This window comes from Lynx canadensis, chromosome X (genome assembly GCF_007474595.2).
Source record: "Lynx canadensis isolate LIC74 chromosome X, mLynCan4.pri.v2, whole genome shotgun sequence".
Lineage (NCBI taxonomy): Eukaryota > Metazoa > Chordata > Mammalia > Carnivora > Felidae > Lynx > Lynx canadensis.
Window position 1 is genome coordinate 27512134 of NC_044321.2, and position 15885 is coordinate 27528018.

The following is a 15885-nucleotide window of genomic DNA, read 5'->3' on the forward strand; positions in this document are numbered from 1 at the left end:
ATCCAGTATGAGTAATCAATCAAGTTCATAGATAGCTACTATACAAGATATAGTTAAGTCTGTAAGAATACAAATGACGTACTCTGTTTTGGAAAAAACAGGAAACCTATTTGGTAATATTTTACCTATTTTATACATGATTAATGTTGTTGATGTTGAGAGAACATGCATTCCATCGTAAGTGTTTTTGATGGGGGACAGAGAAAGCAAAACCGGTGTCTCATACCATCGTTCTGAGATAAACCTAAACTAAAATTTAAGAATGACAAAACAAAACATGATACAGAAGGAGGATCCTAACATTCTACTTCCTATCTTTACCTTTGTGGAAGCCCCACAGATACCCCAAATGCTGAGAACATTCTTTACTCTTTTGTCTAAGGTGTGGCAAATTCAACTTGGGAATTGGGAGTAAATGGTGCCCATTAATTATATGTGGTTTACAAAAGAAACTTTTTAGTTCTTTTCCTTGAATGTTTAACGATATGCATTAGGATTTAGAAATAAGTAGACTTGGAGAAAAGTCACTGAATTAGAATGAACTATACACAATTGCCAATATTTGAACATTTTGATCTACATAATGTCACTTCATAAGGCTCAACTGAAAGCCATTATAGTATTAATGTGGTCATGATTACCGACGTAAGCAGGAAAATGAATACAGAGTAGCTTTTCTAAATGGCAAAAGGAAAAAAAAATAAGTAATAAAAATAAATCTCGGAACTCCAAGAAAGAGAAGCTTCAATGCTTTAAAACAGTTTAAATCAAGTTCTTTTTTTTTCATAGTTCTGTAATCTGAACAAAGAATTGTAAATTACTGAAAAGGAGTTGGGAAAAAATGAATTCAACAAATTTCACTGGAAAACAAAACTCAAAACAATAAAACAAACTGAAAAAACAGCTTCTTATTCTTGGTAAAAGCCATAGCGCAGAGAAACTTGGAATGATCTAGAGTTTTCACAACCTCAAGAGAAGTACAGAACAAAGAATTATTTTTTAGTACCTGAAATTAATTGAAGAATGGAAAAGTTTGCCCCCACATAAGTAATACTTAGCGTTGGAAATATAGTAAAAGAAAATGAGCATAAATAAGATTATCTAAAAGAAGTTTTTGTCAAAAACAAGTTTTTTTAGACTCCGTGCATTCTCGTTGACTTTAAACTTTTTTTTTTTTTTAACTTTAGGCTATTTGCCAAATCTGGAAACAACTTTATGTATATTTTATGCTGTTGTCAACATGTTATTTAAAGTATTTTACACATAAATATGCAATTGTATAAGGTTTACTGCTTTTTAAAAGACCAGTTTTAAAAGATTATTTCCATAAAAATTTAATTTATAATGATTTTTAAGATTTTGGGTATTTGATGAAGTAAGACGGGTCTTACAAATCGTGAAATTTATATAATTACACATTTTTACAAGAATTTTTTCACATAATCCTACATGCTTTCACTTTATCTCCACAAGTGTACAGCTGAAAAGGCTGAGACAGGTATTATCATTAATTTCAGTTCAAAGTTCAGAAAACTGAGACTTACATGATTTGCTCAAGGACACAAGAGTCAGATGTGGGATCTAAATCTAAGTCTTTTCTGTTCCAATTCAGTGTTTTACCATATAATGCAAGCTCAGTGTACGCAAAATATTACTTTTTAATTACATGTGGATTTCCTGCCACATACATTCATAAGTGATTGGCCTAAAAATCAGTATGTCCAAACCTAGATAGCATAAATGTCTCCGTGCTAGTATATGTGCACAGATTGTTGGAAGTCACCTATGTCTGGATGATTTAAATCAATGACCACGGATATAATATAAAAGAGTCTAATTTTGTTTCTCCTTTTAGGCTTGGTACTGCTAGATTAACTTAACAATGCTCTGTCCTCTTAGATCACGGAGTCCCTATCTGGATTTACAAGACTGCCATTCATTCATCCAACAGATTCACACTGAGTGTCTATTAACTGCTTGGTACTGTTCTAGGACTTGTAGATCCAGTGGTGAACAACAAAAGATACTGTGTTTTCTGCCTGGTTGGTTGTGCATGGGATGTTTGCTGGTCACCACAGGGAACAGGTCAGAAGGAGCAGATAGCTCATTTGCAAACCATTGCAGGTGGTGAAAACTGTATCTTTTGCTGTTGCTGACTCACTATCACCATTTTAATAAATGCAGCGCTGCAGTTAAATGGATATATTTACACTTAAGTGCATGTTGCATGTGTCTTCAGATTTATAAAACCCTGCACTACTGTTTTCACATTTGGGGTAGCTGAAAATAATAGCTTCAAGCAGTATGAGCTAACAAAAATGCCTTGAGACCCTATGTAACTTGGTTAATAGAAGAGCACACAACTTTGATTTCTAAAGAAAAAAAAAAAAAAAGATTAGAGAAACCCATTAGTGGCTGTTGTGACAGCAGTCATTGGGGAGTAGATCTATCTGAAAATTGAAAAAGAGCAAACGGCGCACCAAAGACTCAAACTCCAGTTCATTTTCACTCTCTGGAATTTGTCTTCATCTGACAGATGAAGGCAAGACCCTAAATAAATCTAATTCTTATCCTCTGTATGTCCCATCCAGCTACCAGGCTCTACATTAATGACATATCAAATTGAGAAGAGTGTTCAATCAAAAGGCATTAAAGTACTTATTAATGAGATTTTTCTGAGCTTCTAAAGAAGAATCTTAAAGTTATTTTTAGTGGCTCTGTGGTAAGTTATCCTTTTGCTTTTTCTGCACGGTTTATGGTCCACATGTGAAAAGCGCTTCGTAAATACAACAACGGATTTTGTCCGAAACATTCTCCATAGGAGGATGCATGGTCCTAGCAGAACTAACAAATCAGCAATTATATATCACACATCAGAAGATGGCATGTAACTTGGTCAAAGAAGAGAACTGGTCATGAACAGAAGGGAAACCTCCCCAGAACTGAATTTCGACCTCCGAACTTCCTCCAGCCTCATGAATTGTATGTTTTAATGTGGAAAGTTCTGACTTCTTGAATTTATAGGATGGGGATGATCCAAATAGTCTTGCTGTGAGAAATTAAGCAGGAGTGGTTCTCAAAGTGCATTTTAGCAAAGATGGGAGTACACTACAGCTAGGGAGCCAAAGTAGGACAATGGTTGGGCCTGATGAAATAATGGCAGGCAGAAGAGAATGGATTATCTCCTGTAAAAGAGAGACATGTGTACGATATAAAAGAAAACTGTACTAAAATCACAAGTAAATATGAGCTGGCCATGGTTACGATGCAGTAAATATCTATAATCTCTTCACTAGAAGAGGAATGAAAAATTAAGTACTGATAAAATGAATGAAGTACAATTTAAATCACAGTGACTAGATTAATATTTGTAAAGTAATTCACAAATATAAATAGCAAATTGAACAAATAAATCCCCAATGATAAAAACAGTTGAAGAAAGGAATTATATTTATAGCTGAATGAATGTGTTAGCTGAAAAACTTGATTTTCCTCAGAGAAATCACTAAATGATTACATTATTCAAAATGTTATATGTAGTCCAAAAGATCAGTTTTTACAATGTGGTAATACATTTAATTTAAGTAGAATTCAAAAAGCATTTAGAATCAAATTTTGCTTTGACATTTTATACGCTCCATGATTACTTAATTTAGAATAATTGCAAACTCCTCTTGTTGGAATATTATTAAATCGGTGAAAAAAATCTAACGCTCTATGTAGTATGCCCCTGCGCTACAAGGTGTGCAGAAACATTCATTCTTTTATTTGCCTTCAGATCTTTGGTTCAGATTTGTACGTGAGGTATCTCCTTCTATTATTTAATTCCCTTAATACCAGGCTAAAAAAGTTTGCACATGGTACTAGTTTTTTCCTCATTCAAATGACCGGCATCATTAAGCCTGTGCTTAGATGTGATGAAATAGATTCCAGTGGAAAAAGATCCTGATCAGGAAGATAAGATCTCATTGCCAGGGCTTTTGCCCCTGCTTCAAGGCAAGATGAGGACAGAAGGCATAAATATCGGTGAGAAGAAATCTTACATCCCTCAAGGAATCCTCTGCCAAATTCACAGGGCACCTAAATTCTGCTGAGCCCCAAATCTGCTGAGAATAGGTCTTTATACATCCATGCTCAAGTCTCTGTGTGGATAAAGAAATAAATCTGTTGCCTCCACTTTGAAAACATTACCAGGGTCTGGGAATCTCTCGCAACCACCCTAGCCCAGACCACCAGCATCTCTTCTCCAATTGCTCTCCTTGGTTTTACTCTTGATCCCTTTTAGGTCTACTTAAAGCACAAACCAGATCATGTCATTCATCTCCTCAAAAGTCTACAATGTCTCCTCTCTCAGTCCGAGCAAAAGGTACTCTTTACAACGGCACCTGAGGCCCTCCACAATCTGCACCACCCACAGGCCCTTTGATCTGGGGTCCTACTACCCTCCTCTGACTTACTCTGCTTCAGCCACACTGGCGACCCTGCTGTACAGTGATCAAGTTAGGGATGCTCCCAACATGTGGGCCTCTGCCCTGACTATCCGCTCTGCCCACACAGCAAGGCTGAGCACTAGGATGACTCCCTTAGTCTCTTCAAATCTTTGTGCAAGTGTCCTTTCCACCCTACTTAAAATTGCAATCCCACCTCTTTCCATTTCACCTACTCCTACCCCTTTGGTAATTTGATGTCCCTTATCCAATTCTGTGGGTTTTTTTAAATAACAAGTATCATCTTTAAATATACAATATTTACTTATTTATTACTTCTGTGTTTGCCTACATGCTGTCTCCCACTGCTATGGCAAAAACGGCAGGGTCCGTTGATTTGGTTCACCATTTTTTAAGCACTTAGAGTGATGCCAGGTACATAATAAGAGCTTAATAAATACGTTTGAATGCAAAAATCCTCACTCCTTAGATTAGCAGCTTGTCCTAACAATTTCTCTTAGGTCTCAAGGGCCCCACATAAAAGCTGAACCAGTCAAAGAAGACTGAGCGACTTTGCTTTACAGCCTTTGGCTCATTAAGCTCACAACAAGCTCTTCCAAGTGCTGTTGAGGTTGAACAATAGCTGTGTCTACTTGGATCCTCTCTAAACTGTGCATTAGGCCTAAGTTCCATGTCAACATCTGTGAGCTTTTTTCACATGTCCACACTTCTTGTCACTCTCTTGCCTACCAAAACCACAAACAATTTCTATTCACCTCAACCAGAGCATGTGTACTATCATCAGCTTAGAAGAAAGAAGTGAGATGATTCATGTCTGACTTCTTTCTTTCCTTCCCTTTCCTTTTCTCTTCTTCCCTCCCCCCCTCTTGCCTCCTCCCTTCCTTCCTTTTATGGAATCTTGTTAAACCTTCATGGATTCATAGACAATGAGAACTCAGGACATTTTTCCTACAAACTGGGCATGACAGACCTCCATATTCTACTGTGTTTTGTCCAAATTCACGTTTGGTATGCTCAACAGAAAACCCGAGAAATAAACCTCGTGAGGTAGTATGGTACAGTGGTTAACAGCTCAGACCCTGGAGCTGCATTGCTTGCGTTCAAATCTGTGCTCCATTAATATGAGCTGCGCCAACTTTATCAAGTTACTCTCTATTTCTTTAGTTTTTTTTTTCATCTTCAAGTGCGGAAAATAATTTTACATATTTCATAGATTTGTAGTGAGGATTAAATTAGTTAATATAGGTAGATTATTAAGAGTGCCTGACCAGTGGGTAAAAACTAATTCTTATTATAGCAAAAGATTAAACCCCATTGTCACCCTTATTCTAATCCATGCTCTTATTTTTGTCCTCAAAGCTTACTTAATTAATGCCAAGGTCTAATTAAGCAACTTAAGGGGCTCCTTAGTGGGGAAGTAGCACAGTCATCAACCTGAATGGAGTATTTTCCAAGATTTCTGTTAGTAAATGCTGACTAAACAGTGTATATGCTATTATTTCTTTCAAAATTATCGAAGGTTGGATGCCCTAGAAGCAGATTCTAAGACTAGAACATATAGGCACATGATTTACTTGGGAATGATCCCAGAAAGCCCTGGTAAGGCAGTCAGAGAGGATAGGTGAGAAAACCAGTTAACGACTGTAATATGAGGAAGATTTCTACTGTGCACAGTGGGTCTCAGTCTTTATCCATAGAAAACTACCTGTCACTGGTTGAGGTTTGTTGGGAGATGGTGGGGAGGCAGAGCCTTAACTCCCCGACACTTACGAGTTTGGACGACTAGAGAGAGCTCTGGGCAGAGTCCCAGGCACCTGCAGGTGGCAGCTGCCAGTCACAGTACAAGGAACCCTGAGTGTGAAGGGGGTATGGGTGAGGCCCCAAGAATACTGGAGATGCCAATACAACTGAAGTTTTCAGTAAAGTCAGGTATATGACAGCATTAGGATAAATCCTTTCCATTTGGGCCCCTTAAATAAATCATTTCTGCTTTCACGAGATGTTAAATATTTAAAACTCTCAGGGATCAAACTTTTGGAAACTTAAAAAGTTCTATGTTTATGCTTTATTATCATTTGTGTTGTCGTAAGAACAACTCAATAACAGGCTTAATATGATATCTAGCCTCTTACTGTTACCTATAGGCTCAATGTCGTACAGCAGATCTCTAGAACTGATTCCATTTGTACTTTATACCCACTGAACAGCAACTCCCCATTTCTCCCTGCCCTAGATCCCTGGCACTCAGAGTTCTACCCTCTTTTATGCTCACACTTTCATAAAAGGTATGTTGAAGCAGGCTTTCATGACTTAACGTAGTAATTATATTTGAGCAAATTGTATTAAGACAGTTCACAGTTTTTCTTAAAAATAAAGTATAAGCCATTCCTCATAGTGATTGAGACTTTCAAAACTTTAAATTCTTTCAAAACTATTGTACTATCATTTGTGCAATGGTTATAAGTTTTTATATACAAACAAACACAGTCAATTGATTCACAATGCGAGTATTGGCTTTGATATAAGAATAAATAGTTTTTATGTATTTCTCATTCATTGCTAGCTATGCCTTAGCTCATGTATTAGCTATTAAATGCAGATTTCCATATGTAAACAGGTATTTATCTGCTTTGTTTTTGTCAAAATGATTAGGTGGCTTTCTAATTCAATAACTCTATGGAAATTATATGGGCTATATTAGCAGTATTATGTTCAGAAAGTAATTATTTTAACTTATTACACATTACTTGTGTTGTATTGTACTTTCAAGAATATGTATGTTAAACCACAACAATGCCTACTACAGTTCTGTAATTTGATTCATGCAAATCTGTCAGGAATAAAGTCAACCACAATTTAATTTCAAACCTTCCCAACCAGCAGCTGTACAATTTATGTGCTACTTTTCTATTTTTACTACTGGATAATGACAATGATGAATGCCTTTAAGAGGAAATACATATTCATTGAAAAGACTGAGATCAAAACTATCCTCTTCAAAAGGCCCACAGAGGTAGGAAGCCCACTTCCCTGCTTCAGGAGATTTGTCGGTGGTGAGCTGGAATTATGCCCAAAAATGCATCTCATGAGGATTCAATAATCTGGTTAAATTAAACCTGCAATAATACCTCTTTACAAACCACAGTAATCAATACCATCACAATTGGCAATAGCTAGAATACTCTTAAATACATCTGGAAGAACAAATGATTAGCTGAGCATAGCCAGGGGCCCATCATTCTGAGTGTGCCAGGTTAAGAGGTATGGAGACAAAGATATTCAATGGGCAACTTAATAAGTTTAGGGTCACTGCTCTCCTGACCCATATGTCCACGAACATGGAATGAAATGAATATTACCTCATTAGCAGTAATTTACATGTTGAATGACAATGATGAACTTATAAACTGTGCTGTCATGTGAAATTAGTGAATGTGAATAATGACAGGAATGCTGGCATGTATCCTTTATCAACTGATTGGGTTTCTTTTCTTCACTGTATCTGTCAGCGATCTGACTTTTATTTCAAAAATACTAAGAAAGAACACCATACTGAAATGGATGGAATAGTTCCAGAGACCCATGCATTTCTTATTTTATTTTAGCATGTAATTTTATAGCTTACTTGATACAACATAAGATAGGAAATTCAAGTGACTCAAGATACCGCAGCTCTGATTTCCAAAACAAACAAACAGCTTTATCTATTTGTATACCTATGCAGACAAATGTGTGATATGGAATGAGTTCTCAAAAAATCATTTAGAGTATAAGACACTTTGGCTAATAGGTGCTGTTGACAGTGAACTTACCTTCTGTCTATAATCTCCCACTATTTGCATTGAAAAATACCAAGCTATACTATTTCATTCTGAGTGTAAAATGTATGATCTCAAAAATTATCTTGAGGCCCACATTATTGTGTACATTTTCTTGATGCTGCGTTCATTTAGGTTCAGACACTTCCCTCTATAATTCAAAGGCTATTCCCTCATCATGCTTTGCCTTCATTTGGGATTCAGAAATTTGCAGTTGGTGGTTTGAAAAAAACAAAAACAAAAACAAAGACAAAACTGGATTTGGTTGGTAGCCTTTGGCTGGTAATTTTAGAGAAAATATTTCATTGCTTTCTATTTGATTAGACTCCATATATTATAGTACTGATACTGGAACTAATTCTAAATTGAATATATATATTAAGTTAAAACTATAGGCAATAGATATAATTTATTCTTTTGTATTTTTTAATAGATAAAATTTAAAATCTCCTCTAATTCCCTCTTTTATGGGAGGAGAAAGGAATGTATTAGGTGCGAATATACAGTTCCCCTATCAAAGCTTATTTTTGAGTGAGTCCTTTCTGCCCTAAATCGATGTGAAACTACTATTTTTTGTTTCTTCCCTCTTTTAGAAAGTCTCTCAACATTAAATATTATAAAATCCCTCTTCTGTGTTTCTCTCTCTACCCCGGATTTCTACAACTAAGCATCCCATGGAGTGTGCTAGTAATTCGATAGGGGAGTCAAAATGCCTTCAGTGTGTACATTTAGGTCAACTGTTTTCTTCCTGCAAATGATCAAGATGAGTATCTTGTAAAATTTAACAAAAATGCTTTGCTTTTACCTTCAGAGACTCCTCTTGTTTAAAGAGATCTTCGAAATCTTTAGCACGGAGGTCAGGAGCATTAAGAAGTTGTTCCACTTCTGACAGGGCTTGCGAGACGTGAGTGATCTCAGTCAGGTAAGTAGAAGGCACATAAGAAATTTCCAAAGGCATGTCTTCAGTCATCACCATCATCGATTCTTCATGGACTGTGTGCTGGTATAGATATACAAAAGAAGAATTCTTTTAGCTTCCTAATAATGAAAAGACCTCTACTGAATTTATATAAATTCCAGTCTAGAGCTGGCAGAGGGCTGAAAATGAACAAAAATCCATGATGGTAAGTCTAGTAAAAGGGTTATTATTTATATACCCTCTTCTTGCAGAAAGTGTTAGAAGCGTTTAAAAATAAGACATACATACACGTTAGTACCACGAATATAAGAATGAAAGACCAAGAGCCATAAGGTCATGAGAGGGATAGTTTTACTCTAAGAAAAGGATGATTTTCATAATTGGTTTTTAAAATGTAATTCTTAGCTTCCTGGAAAATTAGGTATGAAGTAGAATTGGGGGAGGGGTAGTCTACATGTATGGTTTTTCTACCAAAGGAACTTCTCCTATACTTTTCCCCTTAATCTTGATTGAAGTAAAAGAGGGCCAAAGTGGTTTTGGCTGGTATATACCTTTATATTCAGTACCCTTCTCCTCCAAATTTCAGACATCGGCTCCCCTATTTGATGCTAGTTTCTTGTTAAGTTAACCGATAATTGAAGCACAAGATGAGGAAGACTGAGAATGGGATTCCCATTTTAATGAGAACTCCAGAAAGCCCTAAGGTCTAAGGAAGGACTAGCCTGTCCTCCGTCTACACTTTCCTACCTGCCATTCAAACACTAGGATCGATGGGCATTGGGAGTTTAGATTCCTTTTGGATTTGGCCAATAGAACCTCTTCCCTTATTCCTTATAAGAGCATGAAATAAATACTATTTGGCACGCAAATTCAGAGAGAGAGATGACCTCTGCTCTTTTCTGTCTATACTATAAGCAACAAAACTCTTGTAATTGAAATTAGTTTTCCAGTAACTTCGTTTTGAATTGATCAACTGCCATCTGCCTGTTGATGGGGTCAGCTGAGGGTTTCAGTGACAGGGTCTCTAGAGGAGTTCTGATGATAAGCATGCTAACACAGCCATTTCTTGCTGCACAGGTTTTATGACAAGACCATCCTCATTACTGCAGGAATGCAATTAAATGGAGCTTAGGATTTCAGACTGAATCCATGTAAAGATGAGTAAAATTATCAGCTGGACTATGTATGCGTTCTTATTAATTTCTCAGGTCCAGAATTCTTGTACTCAGTTCTTACATAATATGAAAATAATTGCAACTTAGATGTCTCATTTACTTATAACACTGCAAATTCACAGAATTACACCAATTAGCTTAAATGACAGAATTGTACTTTTTACAAAATTCGATTTTGTGTGTATATCTCGACCAAAATACATGATACATATGCTTTCATCATGAATAGAATGATAATTTGCCTGTACTTCTAATTCTGCATTCAAAATAATAATAGAATTTTGGGCTACAGTTTAAAGAGGACAACCCACAGATTTAACCACATATTTTTAAATTTAAATTCTCAATCTCTTCATTTCAAACCATTTCAGCAGTTTAGAAGAAAAAATAAATCGGCAGACATGTGAATGTGCAATTTCCACTAACACATTAATTTAATACTAACTAGTAGAGTTAACACAAGTCAATCGAATTTATTATGACTTTCATATATTCTATTAGACTGGTGGATGTTGTTCTTAAAAATTTCCAGGTTCTCAGTTTTTAATAAGTTGTTTTTCTTATTTACATAAATTTCTTCAACTCCTGAAGGAAAGATAGTTCTACATTATCTGAAACCAGAATGTTCCTACAGTATTTTTTGGTAATGGTTCAATTTTCTTGCTTTTCAATTGTATACATTTTATACCTGTAAGTTTTTATACAGTAGTGGTTTTTGTTATTTGGGACAAAGTTGGGTAGAAAACAAGTAGTAGTTTATCTCTCTCTTGCATATGTATATATCCATGTATTTGTGTATGTATACATTTAACCAAGCAGGTTGTTTTAGAATGAGACATATCTTCAAAATATTTAGAGAAGAGCTGAATTTCATTTAAAAAAAAAATCAGCATGGGGGTGCATGGGTGGCTCATTCGATTAGGTGTCTGACTCTTAATTTTGGCTCAGGTCATGAACTCACAGTTCATGAGTTCAAGCCCCTTATTGGGCTCTGCACTGATGGTGAGGAACCTGCTTGGGATTCTCTCTCCTGCTCTCTCTCTCTCTCTCTCTCTGCCCCTCTCATGTGCTCTTGCTCTCTCTCAAAATAAATAAATAAACATAAAAAAAGAAGTCCCGATTTCAAGGTTTTTGAATTGCTGGACGGATTTCTGGATAACATAGTATTGGTGTTTTTAATGTTTTGAGGAACCTCCATACTGTCTTCCATAGCAGCTGCTATGGAAACAAACAAACTTAAAAATAAGATCAGTGTGAGTTCCAAAATGTTTTAATGCCTATCCATATCATTTTCTCTTAAAAGGAAAATAATTCTAAGTTTTTACATCTTCTGTTTCTTTTTTGACATGTAGTTTCCTTGATCTTCATTAGCTACCCTTGAGGCACTCTCAGCTATCTTAGATTCATACTAATGACTCGCAAATATAGTAATTATGGATTATCGACAGCAAGGAACTTAACAGTTAAATACAATAGAGTGGAGAAGCACTAAAAATAAACTCAAAGTTGACTACTGCCTTGGACTTAACTTCCAGAAACACAATTTAAAACCCAAGTTTCTAATTCTTCGGTGTTTTTGGCTAATGATATTTTGTTGCACATACAAGAATTTTATAAAAATGTACACCTGAAACTAATGTAACACGGTGGGCCAACTATACTCAAATAAAGGTTTTCTTTTTAAAAATGAGATTTATTTAGGGGCGCCTGGGTGGCTCAGTCGGCTGAGCCTCTGACTTCCGACTTCGGCTCAGGTCATGATCTCACGGTTTGTGAGCTCGAGCCTCGCACTGGGCTCTGGGCTGACAGCTCGGAGCCTGGAGCCTGACTCGGATTCTGTCTCCCCCTCTTCCTCCACTCCTCCCCTGCTCACACTCTGTGTCGCTCTTTCTCTCTCAAAAACAAACGTTAAAAAATTTAAATACAAACTAAAAAATGAGATTTACTTAAATAATAATGCTAACCACAAAGTTCTGTAGCCCTCAGCCAGGGATCTACGAATGTGCATTGCACACTGTCCTCTGGCTTCACATTTGTTGAGTTTTTCACTACTTGACTAAATGTCTGTCCTAGATTATTTTATTACATATTGATCCAAGTGCTTCTTTCCCACATAAGAAATATTCATCATCACATCAAGAGCAAAACCATTTTCACCTATATTTCAATGGAAATCTCTCTTAAGGGATTGTTAGGTGACATCTATTTAAATTCAGAAGTTTTCAAAGAATTGAAATTTTACATCTGGTTCTAGAAACCATTTTTGTTTTTTATTGTCTTTAAGAACGAAGCCATCACCATCACCAACTTGAAGGCAATACCCTTCAAAGAAACATTTGCCAATATATTGCACATGAGGCATGCTCTATTAATATGTATTTTGCGATTATTTTCAAGACTATCATATACAAGTCTTAGAGCAAATGGTATCAATTCATGAAAATAAGTGGACTAATTATAGCATAACCTATTCACTCCATGCTCACATGGCATGAAGATATTCTCCGGAATATTGAGAAATACTAAAACTATTAAGGTTGAAGAGAACAATCAAAGAACTAGAAGGGCATATTCTATCACTAGAAAAGATATGAATGAGAAGAACAATGTAGTCTTTGCCATCCTACACTACTGATAAATCAGTGATCTTCTTTCTTTTTTTCTTTTGTAAAAAAAAATAATAATAATAACTAGAGTACCTATAATTCCTAAAATGCCATCCAGTTACATTTACCTGTGGACAGTGATTCAGGTGTATTTTGTAAATAAAATTCTAAAAGGTTAATAACCACACATTGGATATATTTAATGAAGACTGAGTAGAGGATTTAGTTCTGCCTATCATCTTGATACTTGGTATCCAGTCATGATAGACAGGAGAAGTTAAGTGGTACCTATCACTTGACTAGAGAAAAGCTAGGCAATGATCCTGTGAGCATTTATGAGAAATACAAGAATCTCAAAATAATTCTTTGACACCACTGGGAATCTATCAACTCATTTTTTAGAAAATTCGGTTTTATAAATTTTGAATATTCTCCTTTATTATAAAATTGTAATAGGTGCAGTAAATTTTAATATAGAGAAACAAAAGTTGCATATACAAGAAACAACTAAAATTTTAATCAACAGAGTCAGAAATTTGGAGATGTAGTTTGCTATCTACACTTTAAAATAGATCATTGTTTGACACAGTCATGCAGGTCTATAATAAATCCACTATAACCAATGAATGACTTTGCAGTTAGTTTAATAAAAATCTCACACAGTTATTTTTTTTTTTTTTTTTTTTTTTTTTTTTTTAATTTTTTTTTTTTCAACGTTTATTTATTTTTGGGACAGAGAGAGACAGAGCATGAACGGGGGAGGGGCAGAGAGAGAGGGAGACACAGAATCGGAAACAGGCTCCAGGCTCCGAGCCATCAGCCCAGAGCCCGACGCGGGGCTCGAACTCACGGACCGCGAGATCGTGACCTGGCTGAAGTCGGACGCTTAACCGACTGCGCCACCCAGGCGCCCCTCACACAGTTATTTTTTAAAAAATCAGTGTAATTGGAAGTATCATGTTCATTTTCTCCTCTTTATGCAAAATCCATGCACTCATATTCAGATTTTGCCTTTTCCTCTGAATTTCATTAACTCTGCGTTGAATAATTATATCCTTCTGAATTCTGATGTGTACAAATCCTGTCTAACCTTTTGAAAATCAGCTTGCTTTTGTTAATATTCTTTACCACCTTATATCATTATAGATATTCATGCATCATTAGCAAGGAAGTGCTGTAGTCATACTAATTCATTTTATTTCTCTCTCTTCATATTCATATCTAACGATATATACCCAAAAGAACATACTGTCTTTATTTTCTGGAAATGAAAATCAAGAGATGTGGAAGAAAGTCCCAAAGTACTATCTTTATTAAAAAATGGAAAACTCAACTGATGCTTAAAAGGACTGTGATAGGATAAAACTATGGTTTGTAACATCTAAAGGTGAAGTGAAAACAGTTTTGAGATTCTGAGCTTTGTAAGTAGGCATGGGTATCACTCATAAAGTTTTTAATAAACTTTGGTTTCTCTGAAACTCCAGTTATCACATTCTTTTTATCACTTAAAATGTGTTTCTTGAAGGACCACATAACTACATAAGAGAGAAGCAATCCTGTTTTGAAACAAATAGTGCATTATATCTAAGTTTTTAAAACAAAATGTTTTCCTCCATGATTTAAACGATTTCTCTCACCTCAATATAAATTTCAAATGGGTTGTGGTTACTGGCCCATTTATGATTTATGAGGTCAAAGAAACTCAAAAAGAAAAATGTACTATATCCCATATTTTTATGATATATTCCTTAAAATACCAATATATCTAATATAAATATGGTATACAGAAAATACATCAACACATTCAAAGTCTAACAAAAATAGACTGGAATCTGGACAAAAAAAAATGTAAAAAATAATGCAGTCATTTAAAAAATTCCATTAGCGTTAATAAAGACAAAGATGGGCTAAATCTTTAAAAGAAAGCAAGATTACTTATTAATGATTAAACTGACCCATATTATGAAAATCTGTTCATTTATATCTGATTATCTTTCCTCAAAAGGGCATTCTTAAATATATAGATTACTCTGAAATAATAACACAATAGCATATAAATCCCAAACAGGATTACAGACTTTATATGGGTTCTAATGCGTCATAAATGACAAGGAAATGGAAAAGAACTTAGGCAGCTCCCTTTCTCAGTCTCAAAAGTATTCAGAGAAAGACAATTAAGTTTCCTTGTAGGGATCATTATGGTAAGAAAGACACCTGAGCTATTTTTATTTATTTCTCCTCGACCAAGCCTATAAAGGCAAGTCAAATTACAAGCCTAAAAAGGCAAGTCAAAAAATCCAATTTGGCCAAAAATTCTACATTAATCCTCAGAAAAAAAGAATCAAATAATAAAGCACACAAGAAACCAGAATATGGTGCAGATGAGATATGTATAAGTTTAGTCTTTCCTGTTTACAGTTCTGAATGCACATAAATGCCAGGGCAACACTAGCATTTTCACAATACTCAGGCTTCTATGCGTTTAATTAAGTTGGTGGGTAGAAAGACTTTAAATAATCAGCCTCATGAGTCCTAATGGATTGGTTATGATCTTTCATACAGAAAATAGTAATGGAGAGTTTGCTCTTAGGTATTCCCACCCGTTTTACTGCAGCATCTAGAAAATTGTCTGTGTAAAGCTATGTAAGAAAAAACAGATCGATCCTCAAATGATCATTAAGGATCAACAAACTGCAAGAAGCTTATAATGTACCCCCTTTTTGTTCAAAATAATAAGAAACACTAAATAATAGTGCAAATTATTGCAGAACATCATTCTTTAGAGCCACATTATTTATCTTCTAAAATTGGAACGAATTTTTGGTACAAGACAGGGTATCATGGAAATGGGTGTGCAGTCGAAGCTGGATTTGCCAGGCTCTACGTATGTCCTACTTCTAGGAGGCCAGGTATGTATAG

At 35.4% G+C, this 15885-nt stretch overlaps 1 protein-coding gene across 4 annotated transcripts in view; it reads right to left on the minus strand.

The window, feature by feature from the left end:
- Positions 1 to 15885, minus strand: part of DMD (dystrophin) — a 1834617-nt gene that overhangs the window by 1145413 nt on the left and 673319 nt on the right. For all 4 annotated transcript variants that reach the window (XM_030304767.1, XM_030304766.1, XM_030304769.1 and 1 more), the window contains one exon: positions 9072 to 9266. In XM_030304767.1, the coding sequence (XP_030160627.1) occupies positions 9072 to 9266 (195 nt within the window). The remainder of the gene's footprint in view (positions 1 to 9071; positions 9267 to 15885) is intronic.